Source organism: Xenopus laevis, chromosome 1L (genome assembly GCF_017654675.1).
Source record: "Xenopus laevis strain J_2021 chromosome 1L, Xenopus_laevis_v10.1, whole genome shotgun sequence".
Lineage (NCBI taxonomy): Eukaryota > Metazoa > Chordata > Amphibia > Anura > Pipidae > Xenopus > Xenopus laevis.
Genome location: NC_054371.1, coordinates 140461189 through 140487166, shown reverse-complemented (window position 1 = coordinate 140487166; position 25978 = coordinate 140461189). Strand labels below are relative to the sequence as shown.

The 25978-nt window shown below is 37.6% G+C and overlaps 1 protein-coding gene across 2 annotated transcripts in view; it reads right to left on the bottom strand.

The window, feature by feature from the left end:
- Positions 1-331: 331 nt before the first annotated feature.
- Positions 332-25978, bottom strand: part of mamdc2.L (MAM domain containing 2 L homeolog) — a 49361-nt gene continuing 23714 nt past the window's right edge. The window contains 14 exon segments of one of the 2 annotated variants that reach the window (NM_001085598.1): positions 332-783; positions 2361-2445; positions 7605-7867; positions 8986-9029; positions 9031-9081; positions 9084-9138; positions 10743-10836; positions 11993-12258; positions 12777-12923; positions 15597-15690; positions 16629-16885; positions 17754-17891; positions 18794-18878; positions 22236-22504. In NM_001085598.1, the coding sequence (NP_001079067.1) occupies positions 722-783; positions 2361-2445; positions 7605-7867; positions 8986-9029; positions 9031-9081; positions 9084-9138; positions 10743-10836; positions 11993-12258; positions 12777-12923; positions 15597-15690; positions 16629-16885; positions 17754-17891; positions 18794-18878; positions 22236-22504 (1910 nt within the window). In that variant the 3' untranslated portion in view covers positions 332-721. 2 annotated transcript variants of the gene reach the window in all.

The window sequence follows — 25978 nt, the reverse complement described above, 5'->3', positions numbered from 1 at the left end:
TTCAACCGCTCGTCAGTAAGAGCCCTACATATCAGGTAACTATTGCACATTTAACTTTCTTTTGCAGCTAGCTCACTAGATAATGTTATAATGATTATGTTATTATATATATATATACTGGGGGGCAGATTAATTATTCCCTTGGCTGTACCCTGGCTCCATCCCAGCAACCCCCTTTCCACAGCACTGGCCATGCACCTATTTATGAGGGATAATACGCAATTCATTTAGCAGCACATGTAGCTATTAAACAAATTCAGTTTGTTAATTTACATATTTTTCCAAACATTTATTACAGTCTTTGCATTTTGTGGGTTGTTATCTGTGCTTTAAAAAAACAAATGAGGATAAAAAAAATACATTGTCATCTATACAGTGGAGTTTGTGACCAACTGTAATGCTGCACACATATAATTACTGACAGTTCATGCAGAAATACATTTGAAAAGCCCTGAGTAGAATTCTCTGTCGACGAACTTGAGTGTTCTGAGTTTGTGGTATGTATCAGTAAACTGTGTCATTGTTACTTGTCAGAGTTCTATATGAACGTTTATGTGCAGTACCTTAAGTGTCGACTGCAGTTATTAAAACCACTGTTGTGAACTACAACTCTCAACATGGGGATGCTGGCAGCTATAGTTTTAAACAACTGAAAAGCTGTGAGCATTGAAACACTGTAATTCTGTCTGTTCTGCTGACTGGCTTCTGAAAACGATTTGTTCTAGAATTCAATGTTATTGAAGTTGTCCGAATAGCCAGATGACTGTAGAGGATCACTAGAATCTGAGGAAACAATGACAAAGAATGTTAATATATTACTTGCTAGCACTGGCAAACAGCCCTAGAAAGAAAAAACTTTACCAATAAAAAAGGCAAATTAACAAGGAGTACTAACCTGACAAACATGCTTCATAACACTCAATCACATAGTACTTAGCAACATCTCAGAGATTATCACACCCTGGCACAAAGTCATTTGATTGCAAAAATGCTAAAAATATAAAGGGATAACTGGTCTTCCTCTAAGTGGTTTTTCTGCATACGAAGATCCATAAATCTGACAAAAAAAGGCTCAGGGGACTGCTTCCATTTCACTTAGTGGAGTTCACATCTCACTTTAAATCTTTCAAACTGCTAGCATGTGAGGGTTAAGCAACATTTGCCTTGCTTTGAGAGTGCAGCATTAGTACACCTACAAGAATTTATTTTTATAGCAGTAACCCCAATGAAGATGGCAGAGAGTAGAAGGCTCCATCTACCAACCCAGCCTATTACCCCTGGGCTGTTTTTTATTTCCCTGATTACTGCTCTTAGAAGCAATTACCAAAAATGGATGCCATTGTCCAGCACATTCCAGAGGAAAACAACCTTGAGGGTATAATATGCCTGTGTATAAATATATTAAGGGCTCTTACTCACAAGCGTTTTTACCTGCACTCCCCTGCGTTCCGTTTTATGGCGTTCAGCCGCAGGGGAGCGCAGGAATAGACGCATTTCATTTTTTCAAATGGGGCTGTACTCACACAGGCCCATGTAGGCGCCGAACGCAGGTTGAGACGCAACATGCTGCATTTTTCCTGCGTTCGGCGCCTACATGCGCCTGTGTGAGTACAGCCCCATTTGAAAAAATGAAATGCGTCTATTCCTGCGCTCCCCTGCGGCTGAACGCCGAAAAACGGAACGCAGGGGAGCGCAGGTAAAAACGCTTGTGAGTAAGAGCCCTAAATGATCATTCAATAAACACTTTAATGCTTTGTTCATTAGTAGATCCACAGGATGTAGGGCTAGAATTAGGAGTAGGCAGCTACCTAGGGTGCAAGAATTGAAAGGCACATTTCTGATGCAGAGAGTGAACTAACAGGCAGTATGGGTCGTGAGTAGTAAGTGATGTGGGTTTGTGAGCAGAGACAGAGTGAGAGCAGGGGTAGGTGGGTGAGAGCAGAGAGAGGGCGAGGAGAAGATAATAAGTAAATGGCACCAAATACTACTTGGTTCTGAAAGGATACAAGGGACAAGAAGGAGGTTTTTTCCCCCAACCAGAGTTCAGGATTCAGGATTACCTAATAAATATACAGTATTTATTCAAATTACTGTATGTAATTAATAAACGGATGAGAGTGACCGTCCTCATGAGTCAATTTGTTATTGAAAACAAATGTTTAAAAAAAATGTTTTACTGTGTGTGTAATAGTACAACAGATTTCTATGTATATCTCCATTACAATTCACTGTACAACAGATTTCTATGTACTTCTCCAATACAATTCTCTGTAGTATTTGCCATGACAAAGCTCAATAAATGTCTTTGTTGAAAAAAAAAAATACATTTATTAATGTCATATACATTTTACAGTATTTACCGTTACAAGGTCCATTCTGAAACAAAATATCATCGATTGCAATGTCACTTCTTATAGAAATGCCACGTACAGCTTCAAAGACAATCTAAGATTTAAAAAAAAAAAGATTATTAGTCACATACAGAAGTACCTAAAAGGAAGTAGTAAAGGTGGTTATTGTGCTTTACATTGTGCTTTATATATAGTGAAAGTCTATATGCCACGGAGGTCTAGTAAAGATTTATGTTCTTTTTGTTGGCGTTTATGGAGAATTTTATACTCTACTAGACCTTAATGATTGACAAACATACATATGAAATATTCATATAATCATACTTCCAAAGAGTCCTGATTTGCTGTAGCTATACCAATGAATATTAAATATATTAAAGAACTAGTCCTCTTTGTTTGCACTGATAGGATGGACTGTTTACCCATGAAGGCTTGAATGTGTCCACTAATAGAGTTATTTATGGATACAGATACAGATTTGCACACTTGTACAGTGCCACAGATATGGGGCCTGTCATCAGCCACTGCATCTGCAAAAACTTTCAAAAGAAACATCCCCCAGATATGGAAGAACTATGAAAGAACTATATCAGCAAATCTTGTTTTGGAGGAAAGTATAATACAAGCTATTTATTACATGGTAGATACTGTAGGGCTATTGTAGACGACAAGCTCTCTATAACGCTTGTATATCTTGATATCTGAAGGGTGGGAAAATTGTTTGTGGATAGAATCAACTTTACTTTTAAAGAAGTCAGCAAAATCCTGGGGGGTATGTTCAGATGTTAACGTTTCATTTGTAGAGTGATGGAATAGTGAGTTGAATATGGAAAACAAGTGTTGTGGGTGGGAATTATTATTATTTATATGTGTATTGCAGTAGACTTGGGATAGGGCAGTACCAAGGCAGCCCATTTTCAAGGAAGAAATTTATAGTGGAGGAAGTCCACTTTTGTACAGGATTTCCTCCGCATGCACTTTGCCGTTCGCGTACACGAACGCATAAAAGCACATCGGAGAGTTCATCCAGGATGGGGATTGGGGCCCGACTGTGTTGTGGCTGCATAGGGGCATGGGTAATGATAGCAGCAGATAGAACCAAGTTGGAGGTATTAACCAGTGAATCCAAGATATATGTATATATGTACCTAGGCCCCAACCAGTGACTTGCAAGCAACATGTTGCTCACCAACCCCATGGATGTTGCACTCAAGTATCCTGCCAAATAGAACTTGCATGTGGCACATGGTTGTTTGGCTAAGTCATCCAAGTAGTGGATCTTTGCCTGATTTGGCCACCTACATGCTGGGCATAATTGGCATAATCTGATCATTTGGCCACCGGTCCAGTACTCAGATCATATCGCCTATGTAGGCCCATCGGGAGAAAAAGGCATCAATGCACCATTGCAATCCTCGTCCAATGGGATATTCAAAATCTGCCCTATAGATATATGGCCAGATATATGTCAGGGAGGCTGTCAGCTAGGGCTCATACATGGGCAGATAAGCAGTGGTCTGAATGTGCCTGTGTATGACCAGCTGAAAGGAGAAACAAACCCTTGCTACTAAAATCCCCTACCCTACATAGACCCCTTCTCTGCTCCCCCCAACCTAGGTGGTACCTTTGCTAAATGCCCCTAGCTCTTTACTTACCCCTCAGTGCAGATTCTGTCCAGAGGAGTTCACGGGTGCCATCTTCAGCCACTTCGGTAATCTTTGGGTCTTTTTCCAGCACTTCGGCAATTTCCACTAATTTTGGCGCATGCACAGTTGTTGCGAAATAGAAAATTGCTCCAACTGCGCATGTGCCGATACGGCACTTACTTCCAGAAGATTACCAAAGAGAAGAAGATGGCTGCCCTGAACTCCAATGCCCTTAATCTGCACGAGGGGTAAGTAAAGAGTTAGGGACATTTAGGTACCATCTAGGCTGGGGGGGAGCAGGGAGGGGGGGTCTATGTAGGGTAGGGGATTTTAGTAGCAAGGGTTTACTTCTCTTTTAAGACACAGTGCACGAGTTCCTCTAAAACCATGCCTGCTTTTGTCTGTTTAACATACTTACATTGCTCATGCCACTCTAAAAGAGATGTGTAGTTGGCATCCACAGTAGTAACTGTGGACTACTTACAATTAATGGTACAAGAAGCATATATGTTGAAAATATTAACTAACAGGAGCAGTCAATGCATAACAAATACAGAGTATCTACAGTATACAATTTTTTGTCCAAGAAGCTGAATGTAGCTCTCAGATTTGAAGCTGAAATGTTATCATCCTGACCTGTGGTGTACAAACATTCCTTGTCATGAAGTCACCAACACATTAGTTATCTTTGAAAAGATTTCCCATGGCTCATGTTCAGATTCAGGATGCAGGTCCCTCCATGCCCCTCTGCTCTTTGGCCTATTTGCTCTATCCAGGGAAATGGTAATTTCCTATCTTTTGTCACCAACAGTAAATCCCCAAGTCCTTTCACCCTCTGAAAGTCACTGCATCTGTCACTGTCAACCTTATATCATACTTGCCACAGAAGTTCTTGTTTTTCAACTATCCAAACTGTGCTCTCCAATAACTAGCTGGAAAGGTATGTCATGTAATGACATTGAAAGTAAAATCTATTATTTTCACTGTTTTCTGCCAATTTCAGTAATTTTTCCATTCTTAAAGTGACACTTTATGTACTGTATAATGTAGCAGGGGTATAATCTATTTTGAAAGTCTGCATGTGTAAAAATATAACGGTATGTCAACAGGTTTTGTTTTTTCAGTCACAAATAAAAAATGTAATGACCTTGAACTGGAGCCTTCTCTCTAGTGAGTCAGTATATACATCTCTGCCTAAGCGAGTTTACACAAGTACCATTCTGTACCTGCAGTAGGACATTATTTGATTTATGGGTTGAAACTACGGATCAGAATCAGATTGTCACATCTTCTATTAGATGAAAGAGATGTAACACTGCAAAGTATTCGTTAGAATGAACCTACCACCAAAGCTAACTGTCTTCTTTTTCATCTAAATGGTCTGTTAAGGTCCTAAATATAAGGCTCAATTTAAGGCTTGTGGCTGTTGGACCTATGTTTAAGAAACATATTATGTAAAAGTGATTGCAAGAAGTCTAGGTTTGAATATGTAACAAGGACATTTTTTCAGTGCAGAATAATTGATGTGCCACTGCAATGAACGTAGAGCTGTTGGGGACTTACTACTGTGGAATGGGACTGTACCTAGAAGAATATTAGTGGTTGGGCAAAAATGCCACTTTCTGCAGTTGTGTGTTGCACTCACTAGGGTTCATTTACAACAAGCAGCACATTCTGCATTTGCACCCCTACCCACAGCAAGTACAGAATGTGATCTGTATCTTTGGCAGAGTCGAGTGAGGTCACTACTCAGGTACCCCTTTTAACATGGTCTAATTGAAGGTAAGTGTAGAGTCGTCTGAGGTTTATATCAGGAGATCTGCCCAGCATAAACCCGGATTGGTCTGGATGGATGAGGTCTGGGACCACCTGTTGAAGTCTAGTCACAATGATTTTGGCTAGTATCCGACCCTGGGCGCGGTCATTAGGGGAGAGAGATGGGGTGATCTGTATCTTGTGCTACAATGCCTCACAGTGCTGATGCAAGGCTGCCCTGTAATTATTTCCTGCATTGAGCTTCTTTTATGTACATGGCTCCGGATGACCTTTGGTCCAGCATGCGCTCATACTATTGCATCTTGAGTTGCACCAGACAGTGCAAAACAAAGGAGCCAAGGTGCCTTGTTAGTACCTTCCAAGATGCTGACCTTTTTTTCTTATCAGACACACACAGTTAAAAAATAGTTTACTATATAGTTTGCAGTGCACTGGTCATCTGCAAAGGTCTTCCATGGATGTTGAAAGACAAGCGGTATTTATATACTTCCCTTAGTCTAGAGCTTCTGTCTTATTCAGTGTCTGCCTATGCAACATATTTGCTGCAAAGTTTTTAAATTCATTTTGTTTGTTCTTGAGACATAATGGAACTTATGACATCACAATTCAGTTCCTTTTATCATACTGTGTAATATCCATGTAGTTACATAAAACAACTTACATTTTTCATTTTGAAGCAGATAACCAACATTGCTTCAACTATTTAAACATATACTCCACATAAAAATTAAGCAGATAACCAACATTGCTTTAACTAATTAAACATATACTCCACATAAATGGATAAGTAAATATTCCTTTCGAAACTAGTGTTAAAAGGATAAGCTGTACATTTACTAAACTTAAAAAGGCACAACTCTCAATAACCAATTCCTTTTAATGTGATGTCTAGACTTGCCCAAAAACATGGTATTCTCTAAAAGTTCTAGACTTCTGAAAAACCACTAGGTGGTGCTGTTTTAACACACTTCTACAGTCTTTATTTATACTTAAGTTGTGCATTAATGTTTTGTTTTGTTTTTTAATTAAAAATACTTTCAGTCAGACTAATTGAATTTGTTTTGTTTTGTAAAAGTGGCCCTTTATATATCTTCTGTTTGAGAAGGACAAAACTGGTCTGCAGCTGGGATCTGATCAAAACCTGCCCTGGTTGTGGTTTAGAGCCCAGTGGGTCAAATTTAGCCTACAGGGTATTTCCTGAAAGGAGTGAAATGAGTTCCTTCCTAGATACCAACATTACCTCCTAATTCTTGTGTCCTAGTTATATGCATGAAAAAGTGTAAATGTAATTGCTACTGATCTAAAACAGTATTTGCACCTTGTCCACTGCTTGTCACATTTGCATACCTCTCAATGGTCCTAATTTTAACAGGGCAGACCTGCATCATGGGTCAGGACTGTCCTGGAAAAAAGGGCAGGGCTTTATTGGGAAGTGGGTGGGGTTTTGGGGGTAAAGGGAGTGTCCAGTCATAAGTAGGCATGGTTGGTGCAGTCTACTTTGTCCCTTATTAAGTCAAATTAAGTCAAAAGCAATGTATTTGTTGCAGTTGAAGCAATAAGTAGTAGCAATAAGTAAGTAGTAGCAATAAGGAGACGACTAATGCAACACTGTTTGAACAGAACATGTAGTCATGATCGAACAGAAAAAAGAACAGACAGGTAATGCTTTCAATAGCAATGCAATATACTTGCAATATATGTACAGTTTAACATATATACAAAGTAATAATAAATATAATTATTTGATACAATAGCCCCCTTTTAATGCTTACAGTTTAACCAGTGTAACAAGTGGTAGAATTTAGTATTGTTGCTTTTTACTGCATCTTACCTTATGTTGCTGTTCACTCTCATATTCCATTTGAGCTTTCAGCCATGTGATGCTCTGTTCACCTTTTCTTGTCCAGAGAAGAGTATCTTTATTTATATCACCTTCCTTAGTCAAATATACATTCAGCAATCCAGTGCCAGCCCCATACATATGGTAATAGAAAGTCAAACACTGCTTCCCAGCAACAGCCCGAAGTGGTCTTGAGATTAGTTTGGCTTTCTGTCCAAACACCATATTTGTGGCCTCAATGTACATGTAGTACCCTTAACCAAAAAGATAAAGTCAGATGCATTTGTTATATTTAAAACTCAAGTTCAAATATTTTCTTTCAAAAAAGTAAACCACATCTAGTTTAATCTGTTGTTTTGTAATTAGTTGAGGTTAATATTAACATTATAGTTTATAAGAGGTTTGCTGATTACTCATTAAAAGGATTAATACAGGACAGACAGCACATAATTATAGTAAAAACAACTCTCCCAGTAACACATAAACCCCATCTCTATTGGGCAATCTTCATGATTAATAATATGGCAAAAAAAATTCTGAAATTTCGGAATGGAGAAAAAACAGTTTTCTTCTTTATTTATTTATTCTTGGGGATCTCAAATAGTTTCAATATCACCTGTACTTTGGAATGGGAGCTAAATATATATGGGATCTTGTTTTTGATGAACAAATAATTTTCCCTGGATTAGTGTTGGTGAAGTTATATAAAACATTTAAGGTATGTAAAATAAATGACGGCATTAAAAAATCCTTGCAGGGAAAGGTTACAGGAGGTAGAATTTAAAGCAACATGTCATTTTGACTTAGAAATCTCGTTATGAAACTCAAGGCTAGCCAACAAGGGCCAATAATGCATGCCAAATCTTGTCTGGGTCTATAGCTTATTGGCCTATGATGGTCTCATGGACTGATATCTGGTCAGGGCTTAAACAGATAATGATCAAGCTGGTTGGGAAAATCCCTTCACACACATGTGATCCAATCACCTGAGTAGAATGATCACACAACTACAGGTATGGGATCCGTTATCTGGAAACCCGTTATCCAGAAATCTCCAAATTATGGAAATACCGTCTGCCATAGACTGTGTTTTATCCAATTGATCAAAACAATTTTATCCTCTGTGATAATAAAACAGTACCATGTACTTGATCCAAACATAACCTACAACTCCATGCTTATGGGAATATGACAATGAGGGCAAAGAGGCAATGGGAGAGTCCAACAATGTATGTTTCTATAACTAATAGTTTTTAACACTCTTTTAACATACAGACCTAGAAAGATTACTGTGAACCATGTGTTACATGTATATATAACCTATATACATTTCTATGTGCTTCTACAATATTTCAGTGATTCCTGCACTCACCTACCCCAGAGGTGTGGTCTCCATTTGGTCCTGTGTAGAATGTTGGGGTCCTCCCTTGTATTCTGTGCCAAATACCCCTCCTTTGCCATTCCTGCTCAAATCCACAATCATTTTTTTCAAAGGTGCATTTTCCAGGCAATGGTGGTATTCTGTCTAAAAATCAAAGAAAACTTTAAAGCCCATTATCAGTTGCATCTCACACTACACATTTTGCTTAAACAAGAACTTTAAATACCTAAAAAATGTAGTGTTAGCTTAATATACCCATTTTACAAGGTTTATTATTTTCTAGTAGGTTCAGGTTATTAAATGGTTTACTGCACTCCCTTGCTTTCTCATCTGTACCTTGGCAGTTGGACAGCTTGAATTAGCATGGCAAAAAAGGGAATTCTGTAAACTTATATATATTATCTTTAATACATTTGCTGCACCTAAAATAAGCCCAGGACTATTCTATCCAATTCAGTTCAGTATTCAAAACAAGGAAGAAGAACCTGGGTAAGTACAGCAGACACCTGGAGCTATACCATGATCAACCCTTACTACTATGATGGCTGTGTCCCCCTAAAGAAGTCGACAAAAAGCATTTAACAGTAAATACAAAATTATTTTCTCCTGTATTTTGTACGGATGACATGCGGGCAGCACCTTCCTACTCAGGGGCGTAACTACAGAGGGGACCCAGGAGGTATAGGGGCCCCAGAAGGTCCTAATTCATATACAGTTTCAATAAATATTGGTAAAGCATGTCAATCTCTGGGGGCCTGGACAATAATTTGCTGTGGGGTCCAGTAATATCTAGTATCCACTGTTCCTACTGATTGATTTTGGGATCGTGAAAGGCCCACAAGTCAATAAGATAGGATTTTGTATAGGGTTTTAAAGGTAGCTACCTGATACAACTACTTTACAGAATCTAAACAGAGCCCAAGATAATCCAGGCCATGTACAGTGTAAAATGTCCTGTGCATTGGAGGTAAATTCTCAGCAATCTAATGAGTGCAATATGTTGTCCTTCAGAAAGAGGATAATACCTTTTGAATGATTTGAACTATTTCATACAGTTTACCTTTACAAAAACCATCATGGGGTGTAGAGAACACCATGTACAAAAAATGTCCTTTGCGTTAAACATATAGCCACAAGGAAGGTAACCTTCCAAGTCCACTGTGCCAAAAAATTCCCCTCATTGATTTAAATAAAGCAAGCAGTTATGCCTGTAGAACCAGGGCCGCCATCAGAAATTCCAGCCTGGCTCCTGCATCTTGTTATTCCCCTATGCAGGAGGACTAACATCTTGGTATAGGATAATCATCAGGACCTCCGGACCTCATTTTCAGTGACATAAGACTGGTAGCATGACAAGAACCCTGTGGACATCTATTGTGCCTATAATCCCATATAAAGAATTTAGAACCTAGAAAGGGACTGCCAGTCAAGGGGCATGGTCAGCCTAACTGGGCTTTAAATAGCATACTTAATACAAGGTTGAACTCCCTACAAAATACACTTTAACACTGGTTGGCTACATCCAGCCCAGGGGCTAAACAGACCTGTTTAATAATACTTTTCTAAATGTTACCAAACATTCTGAAATAGAGTGTGCCTGTAGTTTCACGTAACCAAAATATCCAGGTAGAGTAGCTACCTTATCTTGGTTTATAGCATATGAATTATGATACTAGCTATGCACCTTTAAGCAATTATAAAGATCTGTATGGAAACTTTGCATATATATATATATCGTTATATCTCACCAGATATTTGGCAACTTCCAATGCTTACTGATATGTCATCAAGTGCTGCAATGCCACAGTCCCAAAAACTCTTGCACCAGCTCACAAAAACTACCTTTGTACAAAAGAAAAACAAATATATGTCATTTTAAACATGCGGGGATGCTCACATACAATTGTCTGGTCATCCTTTATGAACACTGATAATGTGGCTACAAAAGTAACACATTCATTTGCTGTTCAACTTGAACTAGATTTTTTTGCAATCAGTTGATGAAGATACTAGAGAATACTGCAGTGTGTGTGTGTGTGTGTGTGTGTGTGTGTGTGTGTGTGTGTGTGTGTGTGTGTTTATAGATATTCAGGGGTTTTTTTTTCAGATGAATTATGAGAACATCTCAGCATGTGTGGGATCCCCAATTAGTCATTCTGAGCCATGCCAAAAATATAGAATCTGGTATGCCCATTGGGGCTCTATGGAGCTCAAACAGCAATGACGATAAACATTTCCCATGTGTGTATATTAATAAAATATTAATGTGAAGGCCTCAGGTTAACAGCTAGCAGTATAAACAATTATACATACCTTATGAATTCTGCCGAAATATAAATACTTCTTATTAATAATTGTGAAATTAACATCTTTTACAATTTAATCTTGAAATCACATAAAGTGGGTAACACTTAAAACCACTTAATCAATTTCAAGTGCAATATGGAATGGGTAATAGTTATATGAATGTGAACTTGTGGTCAGTATAATTATTGCACTATTATAACTCAGTAGGTAACAAATAATACTGTTATATTCCTATGATGGTAGTCATATACTTCTTGCTACTACTGAAGAATACATTTCATTCATTGGGTGACGGACATTAGTGAGAATCAGTGATAGTGTCAAGAAGTATATGATGGTAGTCATACTTCTTGACACTATCTCTGATTCTCACTAATATCCAAGGAATGCCCAAGGAATGTATTCTTCAGTAGTAGCAGCATGGGATGTACCTTCTTTGTATGCAACTCCTGTGAATAATCTAGATCAGAGTGAATGGTTACTGTTAATGTGTGTGTGGACAATGCATGGCACCCAAATTGTCAACTCTTTCTGATGGTGTCACACAAAAGCTGTCTCTAGTTCACCTAATAACTAGTTTCTAGCCTTGACAATAGCACTCTCATCTGTGTAGGTGTGTTTATTTTTGCTGTATTGTTTGGCACAAAGCCCTGCTGTACATTAACTAGAAGAAATATTCCTTGTACAGTACCTTGAAAGGCATTGGTTTATGTATGCTTATTTCAGCTTGCAGCCAGACACCTTTGGGTGTTTCATGGGCAGACCAGATTTTCTCCTGCACTACATGATTCTCTTCAAAGATGTAAACAGCCAGGGAGTCAATGGTTTTGTAAAAGCCATATAAGGAATAGAAAAACCGAATACAATACTGAATGTTTCCAGGCAAAGAAGGACCATAGAGGCGTCCAAAGTAGCCAGGTTGCCCTGTAAACCTTGTATTAGCTATCATGAAATATCCTGTGAAACAGAAAAAATCAGTTTACATACATAACATTCCTGCAATGACGATGACAATGTTTTTCTTTATTATACCAAGCACTATCCATGGGAAAACTAGTATTTGTCCTAAATCATATTCTATAAATGCGCATATTTCCTGTTTTATTAAAAGGAATATTTTTGCATAATAAAAGAAAACGCAATTTTAAGCAACTTCCAACTTTTTGAAAAATAGATTTCTGTTTTCTGGTTCAGGAATCAGAACTAGTAGTGCAAAGAAAATAAGCAATTGACAAAATAAGACACTTTCATTTGAAAGTGAAGTTGAAGTTAGTAAGAAGGGTCAGTCTGGTAGACACAGCACGGCATTGTTCTTGCAGACTGCAAACTGGAACCAATAACTATTGAATTAGGTACAGAGATGTCCTGAATATAATGTTGCCCACATGGACTATTATGTGAATTTGAACTTGTAACTGTACAAAACTGGCTCTGTCATGCATTAATACCCATTTTGATTTTAATAAGATACCCACCAAGTCCAGTTGTGTGATCGCCCATTTGGTATGCATTGGGTTTTACTTTGACTCTGCTCCATCCAGAACCATTATTATCATCCTGATGAAACTGGCACATGCCTTCCTCAAAATCACATCCAGCTTCTCTTGCATCAAAGAACATCCCTACAAAAAGATAAATGCTTATATATTTATCATATAAATCTAAGACTAACACAGGCAGAAAGTACCAGGTGCTTTCCAAATGTGTGTGAGTGTATGTGAGTTTGTGACAGATAAATTCATTACTGGATACAATTCAGGAGTTTTCACATGGGCATGACAAAAAGTCTTGACAAAATTTCTTATGCCTAGACTTGCATATGGCCCTTATTACTTGCATAACCTAGGAGAAAAAAATGGCTATAAAACAACTAAGTACAAACATCAAAGAAAAGCAATTGGACTTCCATCAGGATATAATTCCAACAATCTTGCAGTCATTATAACAGACACACTATCCTAAATAGCAGTGCTTTTATGATTCATCATTGTTTTATTGTGGTGTCATGACTACGCTGTAACTGGCTGCCGCATATTTAAATTTGGATTATATTATTCTGTTGAGCATCTTTTGCTGTTCCTACATAGACCACTTCTTTCAACCCAATCCGAACTAAAAATTTTTACTTTACAATCTGGAAATGACAGTGGGTACGTGATGCATACCGTTTTGAACTAGTCCAGGGATACGGCAGCCCAAAGACTGTTTAAATATGTCCGTCCAAAGTTGACGTCTAACTTGATATTCATCTAATTTTGTAAGCCCATTTCCTGATTACTAATGATGCACTGCTGCTGTTAATTGAAGAAGCAAAGCAAATGTAAGGAGAACACCTTCAGAGGGATATACCTTCTATGTCAAAGAGATGTATCTCCTTGTTGGCATAATGGCCCTGTTCATGAGATATGTATTTTCTCTTTGGTGGCCTTTAGTTCTTCATGTCTACACACATTAACATAATCAGTAAACAGGACATCACAGCGCAGTGGACGATCCTGCTAAATGCATCCTCACAGGAGTGCCCCTCTACTACTAAACAACCACTCTGGCACTCATTTGACTTTCTCTGGGTAATAACTGTTTATAATAACCAAAACCACTATCTTCTTTGGCGTTAATTGTTAACATGTGTAGGGACCTGTAGGGTTAATACCCCTCAGTTCTGATCCACATGGTTTGGAAACCCCTGTTTAGATTTAGCTACATGGTTTCCCAGGGGTTGGACAAGGGGCCAGAGCCCTTGTGCTGGTGCAGCATGGCAGATACTGGAGAATGCCACAAGGTGTTGCTGCTGCACCACTATAAAAGGAGAGCCATGTGCTTATACATGCAGTATCATCAAGTATCAAGATTTGGTCTTACTGCTGACTGTTATTTCACTGAGGAGAAAGTGAATCTAAACTGGCAAAATGTAGGCTAAAGTGGAGTTCGATAGGCCTGCCAAGGCTGAGGAAGGATAGTCCAATGCCTGGAAGTTCAACCATGCGGGTTACGAGCTTGGAAATGCTGGTTTGTGTGCTCACATTACAGCCTCCAATAAGGATTAATTATAACTTAGTCTGGATCAAGTACAAACTACTGTTTTTTATTAAATAGACAAATTCTGAGCTTTGTGGATAACAGGTTTGGCATAACTACCATGGGCAGGGTTGTGACTGCACCAGGTCCATTGCACGGGCCTGCTAGGATGCCTTCGACTGAGCTGCAGTGTTGCAAGGAGGCCCACTGTAAGAGTAACATGGTGCAGTGCAAGAGGGGTCACGGAAAATTTTGACCCAGGGCACGAGGCACAAATTACACTACTTTACAAAATGCAATTAATAATGTGAATTAAGCTTGTAAATCAATCTTTAATATTTACATCTAGTCAGAGTGGTGGTGTTTCCAAGACTCAATTACAACTCGTTGTAGATACATTTATGGACTCTGTTGAGACTAGTCCCAAACAATGAGATCACTTGCCTGGTCTGCCAAATGAATATTTACTTGCCAGAATAAAGTTGGCATAAAACAGAATACACTAGAAACAAAGCCAAAGTCAAACTACTACTATTAATAAAACATAAGGTAACCAAGTATATTAATAATCACAGACACTCTTGAAGACATAAAATGTAGCATTGTCTACAACTTCCTGATAGCTTGGATTAAAAGTAACAATTAATTTACCACTGAGCTAAAAATATTATCGGATAGAAAAACATTGTAGAATATGTGTGTATGGAAAAAATGTGTGTTGAGAGCTAAGGCCTGTCATAAGAATAGCTGTGTTCCTGCCAACCTGTGAACAAGGGTGTTTTGGGCAATTCTAAAAGTGCAAGCAGAGTTAGCAACACCTTTATATAACCTAGAAAAGAAGAGGAAAATAATACATTCATTTTTTTTTATAACAAATAAAATAAAAAAAATTAAAATATACTGGCCGTTTATTGTAGTAGACATCACAGTGAAATATTAAGCAACTAAAAATAATTGTGGCAAATGTAATTATTAATATTATCATTAATAAAATCTACATTTATGCCCAAAAATATACTAAGAGATAAGGACTGTACAATTATGTACAACTATTTAATTGCAAAATATTGATTGAAAAAGAATAAATAATAGAATCCTGTTTGCATCCATATTTATGATTATAACATCTTGTGCATACTGTAGGTCTTTTAAACATATATTTTCATTGGTGTTTTTTTCTATTGTTTTATATATATACTGTATCTTCTGTTTTTACTCTACAATATCTGATTTTTGTATATATGGATTATAGACATTAAAGAGGAACTGTTAAATACCTTCCTGTCCACTGCAGGATACTGGGGAAAATAATATATCATCCAAGGCGACATATCCTGCTTGAATACCATTAAAGGCAACTTCAAAAATAACCTAAAAATAAATTAGGACAATTATCTGATGGCAGGACATGTATATTACATTGAATTCTGTGATTGAAAATCTCAATACAATTACAGATTAGATTAGTATAGGCCTTATTTCTTTCGTCCACTAAGCCACAAGGATTCAGGGGTACTTCTGTTGTCCCTGTCTCCTGGGGTGGTATACCCAGTGCTGCCCCCCCATATCTCATGCTTACCTTTTCATTTAAAGGAGACATATAGGATAAGTGGACCCGCCTAATATTGTAGGCAATGATGAATAATATATGGTACTGGGTTCACTTTAGGCTAAGCATTCTTAGCCTTAGGTCCCATGCCTGTATATTGATTTTGTGGCTGACTATGTTGAGAAAGCTGGACGGTACTAATGTGTGACATTTGTTGTTTAGAAAATAAGGAAATCCTTAAGCCCAAGGAATGTTTTTTCAAAAGTTAAGGTGGCCATAGACATAGAGATCTGCTCTACGTCTATCGCCATGGGCAATATCAGGCTGATCCGATCGTGGGCCCTAGGGCCCAATGATCCAATCATAATGCATCCGGTACGGGTGGTCAGATCGCGGGACCACATAAATGCACATCCCGACGGGATTTTTTAACCTGTGTAATCGAGATCTGCCCGACTTTCGACCAGATATCTAACAGGGAAGCCGGTCTGACTAAGGGCTAAATTTATCAAAGAGTGAAGTTCCGTCACTAGAGTGAAATTCCGCAGCTCTCAATTTATCAATGGGTGAAAGTTCACCCTTTGATAAATACGCCTTTAAAAATCCCATAGAAATGGAGAGTGGCGGAATTTCACTCTAGTGGCAGAACTTCACTATTTACTTCACTCTTTGATAAATATACCCCTTAGAATTGCCCATTCTATAACATAAGTTAACTTGAAGGTGAACCACCACTTTTAGATGATCGACTCATCCTTACCTCTAATGGGACGTGTGCATTTAGATCAACTTCTGCTAGATTCCATTCTCCTTGTCTCACGGCACCCATTTTCCAGATTTCATCATATGAGCCATGCAGATCTCTGGTATGTACCAGAAATATATTACTAGTCTCACGCTGAAGTTGATAATAAAAAGAAAGGCAGCCTGATATTGGTGTTATAATTAGCGGAGAGACCAGCTGGGCTACTTCTTGAAAATGTTTGACATAAACAGAATCAACATACATGTAGTGCCCTACAAAAAAAAGTTAAACACACAAGATAAACAAACATTTATAAAAGTTTGAGCAGTGGCTGTAAAGCAGTATAGTCTGAAAGGGTTTTAGAATTTACTTTTAAAACCATTAAACTTGATTTACTTTACTTTTACCACTTTATGCATTACAAAAGGTACAATTTGGAAATCTATAAAATTGCGTACTGCAATTGCATTTTGCTATCAGAACTGAAAAGTCCTGAATCGTGCTGTTTATTTTTATAAATAAAGCTGGCCATCCTCGAATCCTCGTTTCGTACGATTTTCTGACCGTGTGTGGAGAGTCCCGACATTTTTCGTCCGGCGGAGACCGGTCGTTTGGTCGATCGGACAGGGAAAAAGATTTCTGTCGGCTGAGGGTAATATCTCTGTATGTATTGCCGATCGTACGATTTTTAGAGGGAGACTGTCACTAGCTTTGGTTGGACATAACTTTCGTACGATTGCTGTAAGGGACAGAACATTGGCTGATCTATTCTTTTTTACTTTATTTGATGGGAATGGATAGTGGCAGGTTGGGAGATAGGGAAGTACGATTGTACGTTTATTAGTACGATCGGATCTTTGCGTCTGTGGCCAGCTTAATCTGAGCATATGGGGCTTATTTACTAATGGCAGTCACAAGAGCTATGTGTAATAATGAGTGCAAAATTCCCAATGCACGTCGTTGCAGAGCTGTCCCTCTTATATGCAGCACCAGCAGGTGCATACACAGGCAAGAATAACTTTTTGAAGAGTTGCACATACTATTTGAGCACCAGGTGAAACTCAGATGCATTATAGTCAAATAACATGACTAGGTTTTTTGCACTTTGCACCTTGCCTCCCATTGTGTATGCCAACCTACCTAATTCATTGTTTAATGTGTGGTCTCTTGGCAAAATGGAATGAGAATTCTTGACATTGCCTCCTCCAACAAACCAGTTTACATTTGGGTTCCAACTGTTCATGTACCCACAAAGATGGTTTTCTTCAAAGTCACACTCTAGAAAGAGTTCAAGAGTTAATTTCATTCAACAAGATAAATAAGAATTCAGCAATGATTATCGTCACCATCTTTCAAATTTGGTACAGATTATGGAGAAATGTCTGATTTCTGAGCAGACACCACATTGGGGTCTGTGTATTCCATTTTATTTTAAGTTTATCCAGAGCTAGAGGTAAACCAAGTTCATATAAGGACACTCTAGATAGTGAAAACAAAATGTTGTCTCACTTGATGGTTCAAACACTGAGAAATGTACATCCTGATATGGATGTCGGAAAATCTAGGAAGAAAGGTAGGTGCAGTAGCGACAACATAAAAAAATGGGAAGCAATTTATTTAGATACACGTGTAGTTTTACATGAGTATGACACCTACTGTCTTTCTCTGACACCTAGGGGTTTTTTTTTCCACAAAAAATATTCTAGTTTTCAGGTTAACGCAAATTTTTTCAAGATATTTTAATACTCCGACCCTGGAAATAGCTTGAATCCGAAAATACACCATCTAAAACCTGTCAAGGTCATGTAGAAGTCAATGGCAGAGGTCTCTTGAATTTCAAGATGTTAATAGCCTTTATGATGTTTGAGTTTTTTCGGTGAGTTTCGATCAAAAACTCGTTCAATTCAAGTGATTCAAGTTTTTTTCCGCTGAAAACTCGATCAATTCGAGTTTTTGGGTTGTTAACCCTGAACTCGCTGATTTGAGTTTTTTCCATTCAAGTTTTTTCTTAAATTAGAAACCATTCGAGGTCTAAAAAAGCTTACATAGCTCTAAAATCCGACCTTTGATAAATAACCCCCCGACTGTCTTCCTCTGACCAGCTGTGGCCCGTGTAACATGGTAACGGGCTGAACTTGATGAACAGTCAAAAGTTACTGTCAAATTAAGACAGTACATACCAATGCAATAACCAGTAGTCATTTTCACTTCAAAGATAGCAATGCTGCTCATTGTATTCTCTCCTAATACACCTTCCAGAATGATCTACAAATAAATAGAAACAGTTAAAAATGTATTCATTTATAGGAGTGTAAAAACTATTTTACAACTTCTGGGCCCACTTTCTTATATTGTTCTTATTTAATAGTAATTACACACCTGCCCAACAGATATCTTGATGATTACTGACCAGTTTCTGGTTTCCCAGTAGTTAACATGCTAAGGGTCAGGGCATACAGGCTTATTCTGGGAGATTAGTCGCCCAGCGACAAATCTCCTCTTCTTCGGGGAGACTAATCTGCCCGAACTGCCTCCCCTGCTTTCCCACCGGGTAAAATGTAAATCGTTGGCAGGATGGCACTCGGATCGATTCATTTTCCGAAGTCACCTGAAGTTGCCTCACTTCGGAAAACGAATCGCTCCGAGTGCTATCCCGCAGAAGATTTACATTTTAGCCAGCGGGAAGGCGGGGAGGCAGTTAGGGGAGATTAGTGGCCCTGAAGAAGAGGAGATTTGTCACCGGGGGACTAATCTCCCCGAATCTGCCTGTGTATCCTGACCCTTATACTCACTGGGGAAACATATGCTTTGCAAAGTTTCCTGAAGTGTGCCTACCACCACTACCACATATGGTGTATACTAATCTGTACTGTTCTGAAAAACCTATAAGCTAGTATCAAACAAGAAGCCTGTAAAGAAATAGCTGCACTGAAAGCCAATTTGGGTCCTGGGTCAGCTTATATTGTTTTTATATAAATAGATTCTAGGGAGAGAAGTAAGGAGCACATTAAAAGGTACACTGATGACAAGAACCGACATCTACTAACATTGTTAATAAGTGCTACTTTGCACAATTGCAGTTGCACATAGCAACCAGTCTGGTCTTTTCTTTCATTTTCTAACTTGTTTCAAAGCAAATTGCTTACTGGTTGCTTTTACTGCACTTGAATAATTTATCTCCACTGTTTATAAATCAGCCCTCTACTAACTGTAAACTAATTCCAAGCCTTCAGTTACAATGACTGATTATCTGTTATTTATTCTAAGACATTTTATAATTAACACTAAAGGGAGATGACCATAACACTCCCACCATCCCATGAATTCCCAGTTATAACTCCCTTTTCACATACTTAAAAAACAATAACAGAAGCATATCCAAAATGATATATGAAGTGGATTTTTGCAGATTACTGCTGACTATTGGTGGGTGGCTGGAAATTTCAGAATGACTGGATAACTCTTTGTGTTACGGTTATTGTATGCCTGCCAGTGCCACCCATGCAGTTTATCTGAGCAAATGATGTCATGTAAACATTTTGTAATTGCATATCACAACAGTCTAATTTTGGATATAAAATGAATGTGGAGTCTTTTCAGCTTCAAGTGGAAAACGTATTTAATTACAAACTACCACATAGGGCCGTGTGCTACAAAATTTCCATAACAATATACTAGACTGAGTGGGTCTATGGCAGAAGAATATTTAAAGAGATATTTGCAAATGTCAGAGAATATGTTAAACCACTTATTGACAGTACATAGGGAAGTGAGTAAGACAGACCATGGGCCATGAATGGATAATATCTAGGAGGAAGCGTACAGAGGCATTGATCAATAATGTTTTAAATAACACAAAATTGGGAACCACATTTATACCAATGAGCTCCTTCACTAAATGGTGAAATGTCAATTTTTTGTCAAAAGTGAAAATCTTTTTACAAGCATAATTATGCTACTGAAAATATTTAAAGGAGACGTATATGAAGTGCCCCCCCCCCCAATATTGTAGGCAATAATGTATTATAAAGGTGTTTGTTTTACTTTGGGCTTAAAATAAATATTTATATAGATACAGTATATAAGAGGGGGATAGCCAATCACAGCCCTCAAGCCACACAAGCAAAACAGGCTTCCATTCCCTATCAGGTCATCCTAACTTCTGATTGGTTCTTATTGTACAGTGCAGTGTGCTGAGTGCTGCTGGCTCCCCTGCACAGCCTGGGAAATGAGTTAGCAGGAAATGAAACAGATGTGTGGGACTATTATGCTTTTTGAAGAAAATATCAATAAATCTACCCAAACCACTACTTTTTCACAATTTCCCTTCTATATTTAAGAGTATAATGCACTGGCACATTCTTGTTTTTCATACAATGGACCAGATTTAATTCAGTGAGAAAAAGGTTTATCACATGAAAATTCCATTGACGTCTATGGGAAAAAAATGGAACTGATTCTGGAGAAAAGTTTTTTTCTCCTTGAATTGAATCCTGTCCATGAGTTTTCTAGTGATAAACCATGAGATAAAACTTTACTCATGGGCCAGATTTAATTCATGTGAAAACACATGGACAAGATTCAAAAATCTGTGTTTTAAAATAATGCAAATGTCATGTACTGTTGCCCTGCACTGGTAAAACGGATCTGTTTGCTTCAGAAACACTACTATAGTTCATATAAACAAGCTGCTGAGTAGCAATGGCGGAAATTGAAAAAAGTCTTTATAGCACAGGTTAAATAGTGGGTAACAGATAACATTATGTTCTACAGAGTTTATCTTGTATCTGCTGTGTAACTTGAGCCTTTTCTCCTTTGAATAGCTGCCCCATTGCTACACAGCAGCTTATTTATATAAACAGTAGTAGTGTTTTTGTAGCAAACACAGCAGTTTTACTAGTGCAGGGCAACACTGCATTATATGGTTTATCATGTGAACATTTTGTTGAAGTCTATGGGAAAAAACTGGAGAAAAAAAAGTTTTATCTCTTGGAATTGAATCTCGTTCATGAGCTTTCATGTGATAAACCATGAGAAAACTTTTTCTCACTAAATTGAATCTGGCCCAATATACAGTTTAACAAGGGTACAAATGCATTTTTTCAGCAAAAGTAATTTCCCCAGGTCCAAGCTGGTGACTAAAGATAAAGCAAACACTCTTATTTATGTCTTATATTCCATGCTAATATGCCATATATGTTATTGCTTCTTGATTTTTATTCACTAGCTTATTTTCCCCTTTACAATTATATGGGGAAAATACACTGGCTTAATTACAATTGTATGGGGAAAATACACTGGCTTAATTACACAACGTATTTAAACCAGCAAAATGTTGACACATTATGCTCGCAATGGCTGATTGCAATTTTTAAGTGATTAGAATCACTAATGAACAAAAGTTGAAAAAAGTCTTTAGTTTTTTTTAGGCATAGTGATCCACTTTAATTGTCATAATATAGTTGCACAAGACCTATGGAAATCTAAGGACGAAAATCTGTTATTAACTGAGAAAGGGTATACAGATGCATACATAGTAACTACATACATAGAGACATAGATATTTTATGTAAAACAAGTGTCAATAACACAAACATTAAAGAACTGGCTCTGCATGCCTACCTTGAACCTTTTTGTTGTGTTCTTTAAATCTATGCTTGATATTAGCCAGCTGTCTGAATGTTCCTCTGCTGACCATAACAGGTAATCAAAGCTCTCTCCCTCAGGCCTGACAAATACATTCAGGCTGCTGGGACTTGGAGAGGATTCTGAGCCTGCAATTTGGTATACCAGTCTGAGGCAACTCCATTCAGCAAGATGAAGATCTGGACTAATCAGCACAGCTTTCTGTCCCCGTAATCCATTGGATGAGTCCACAGAAACGTAATGACCTGAAATCACATGCACGTCATTAGACTAGATCACTGTTAGAAAACAATTCAGATATTAGAGAATATATTATTCATCAATGCTGCCACCTTTATTGTCAGATAGGCCCAAAGACATTATTACATTTTTATAGCTTTATTATTCAGCAACCCTGTACCATTTTTATGAGGTTTACAAAAAGACAAAGCTTTGCTTAGCTCTCTGCATTGAACCAAAGCAACAATGATAATATTCTAACTCCAGTGAAACACCTGAGCAGCAATAAAGCAGTATGTGCATAGACTACAATGGTCATTTGTGTGTAGTGCAATTTTGGATGCAAATTGTTATTTTTCTTTTACATGGAATGCAGCATTTTCTGACATTGCCAATGTAGGCCAGGAGAGGCACTGAAAATTAGGATTGTGTAATTTCCAGCACTTGTCATGAAAATGAAAGATGCTAGTGATTCTTTAGGTGCAATCTGTTAATCCTATTGATGCAGACCACTGTGGGACTTACTGCCAGCTTTCAGATGCCATCAGTGTGTGCTAAGTCCCTTTTTGTGGGACTTTAACTGTGGTAATAAACAAGTTCTAATATGTCTGGACAGATTTTGTAAAACTATCCAGACACTCCATTTGACATGACATACTCAGATGGAACACAGTCACAACTGTATTTCATGAAGTCATTGGGAGCATGGGGTTTTATGGGTGACAAGAGGCCACAAACCTAATTGAAAGAGAAGATGCCCTTAATGCTGATTTATCACTTCGGTAGACAGAGAGGTCTGATTGAATCAGTACAGCTTAATAATAACAGAGAAGAAAAGAAAAGAACCCCTCTTCTATCCGATAATCCTATGGTCCATTTCTAATAATCAAATTCATCAATTGCCCTTGCTTAATAAAAATAATTAAACGTAAATACACCTTAGCTATATGATTACGTGATTTAAGAAATATAAATATAATAGTGGATATATCAATTCATTGAAATTTCATTATTTGCTTACAGAGTTTATGACTTTTAAATTAAAATTGCTAATTCATTGATTTTTTAAAAAAAAGGCAAACTGAATCAATTTAAATCTATTATAGACCCACCATTCATTAACAATTAATTAATTGCAATTGATCCACTAATTAAAGTGCATAAGTGTTAAGAATAAATTAATTATAATACCTAAAGTGCAAGTGCATTAGTCCAACTTAGGACTTAGAAGAAAATAAGAGGAATTAATACATGAACCAAATTACAGTAATTGAGGATAAATCAATTGCCCAGCAACTCAAACCCGATATAAAAGTAGGAAAATTTATATTCGAGAAGGTGGAGTTGTCCCAAAACTTTCTACCTGTTGCAATTACTATCCCTGGGACAACACAAAGCAAAGAAAGGCAGGAAAACCAGGACTGTGGTCTCGATTTTTAAACTTGCCCTATCTGTTGAGAGAACTGTCTAGACCTCATAAAACCCCAAATCCTGGCCCTCTTGAGAATCCCAGTGCGGGATACAATAGGAAGAGAAGAGAACAGAGTGGGGTTTGAGTGCCGAATTCCACCAAACAACCTCCCCCCTTGACCAATTCTAATAGTTAAATAAAGAAAGCTTTAAGCCAATATTAAAAAAATTGTTTAAAAAGATATTTAAATACCAGAGTTCGCCAAAGCGCGTTTCGTTACTTGCGAAATGCGCGTTGGCGAACTCTGCTATTTAAAAATCTAAAAACTCTTTCCTGTTTCAGCACAATTATGCTCCCATACACTAAGCAAGGTCCTAACAGAATAGATTTGCTAAGAAGGGGTGGAACACCTTGACTGGCTTGCACTACATTGCTTGCACCGTAACTGTAACAGTTACTACATTGTCCTTTTGTCTTATATAAGTCAGATAGATTGTTGCTTTTAATACTAAATTATTGTATTATTATGTACAATGTATTATCCATTATTAACCCTCCCCTGACACAGTCCAAACAATTCGTGCAATACTGCTGAGAATCCCTTTGGGAGCCAGGCACAAAATACAAAAGCAATTCAAAAATGTAATGGTATGAGACTGTTGGTCTGATTTCACTTGTCTGAAATTGGCATGGAAATGTTACGTTCAAACTTAGAGTTCACAATGTTAATGTACATGTAAATATATGTGTAAATGTATAAAATTGTGTGTAATTTTATAGTTCTTTATTTAAACATCCACAATATTATAGATGCTTGGATAAATAACTATACAATTACACAGCTTGTTTAAACTTTATGCAGTCTTTAAATGGCTGTAGACCACAGTACTGTAAAAAAATATACTTAAAGACATGTTTCATATCTCTTAAAATATATTTTGAATTCTTATCCTTTAATTAATGGCATAATGGCAGGCATAAATCCAGAAATAGAAATGGCTTAAATATCTATTCATGGCAAACACCTACCCACAATTACAGTTACATTCAGCTGTTAAGGTAAAATGAGAAGAGAATGTTCTTGAAGTGGTTTTGCTTGTTCCATAAGGAAAAATGACTGTGCTTCTGAAGGTATCAAATTAAATGTAACAAACATAAAAAAGAGAAAAACCATAATACTATTTATATGTCATCAACATATTATCAGTTTTATCATTAAGTAACATACTTTAGGCTTTGGGGAAAGATTGATTTGCTCTGTATAAAGGTGGCCATACATGAGATTTCGTAGTGTGAAACAAACAATTTTAGGACAATTCAATGAAATCATCTATTTAACACTACACTGATGGGTTGCAAATATGGATGCACAGAATCCAGGATTCAGTTCAGGATTTGGCCAAGATTTTTTTTAGTAGGATTTGAATTTGGTTGAATCCTTGTGCCTGGCTGAAACAAATCCTAATTTGCATATGTAAATTAGGGGTGGTAAGGGAAATCAGTTGAGTTTTCATCAGAAAACAAGGAAGTAAAACTTTTTTTTCCCACTTTTTCCTTTCCGTCCCTAATTTGCATATGCAGGATTTGGGGATTCGGACGAATCCCAAATAGAGGTTCGGTGCATCCCTAGAACTTGCAAACTTGCCAACAGTCTTTCAGACAGGTTTAAACAGTGGCGGAACTACCGTGGGAGCAGGGGGTGCGAGCGGGCCAGGGCCCGCACCTCCTCAGGGCCCCCCGCAGTTTGCGCGCGTCCTGCGCTAGGGCCCGCCCCCCTTTAGTTACGTTTCTGGGTTTAAACATTTTAGTTAGTTAGATGTTGCTGCCAACATGGCAAAGATACAACAAAAGTCACCTCGCATATTGATCACTGTGGATGGATCATTTGGTAAACTGATTGGTTACCCGATAAGATCGTTCAAGAAGTGGCAACAAAATCTGCCACATACATTCCTATGGTTGGTGCAAAGTGGTTCAGTACAGAACAGTCATTTATCTCTGTAAATTAGTATTTTATATACAGTATATATAGTTCATATGCAAAGATTAGTTACTTTATGGGAGTCTTTTTTCTAAATTTGACTTTAAA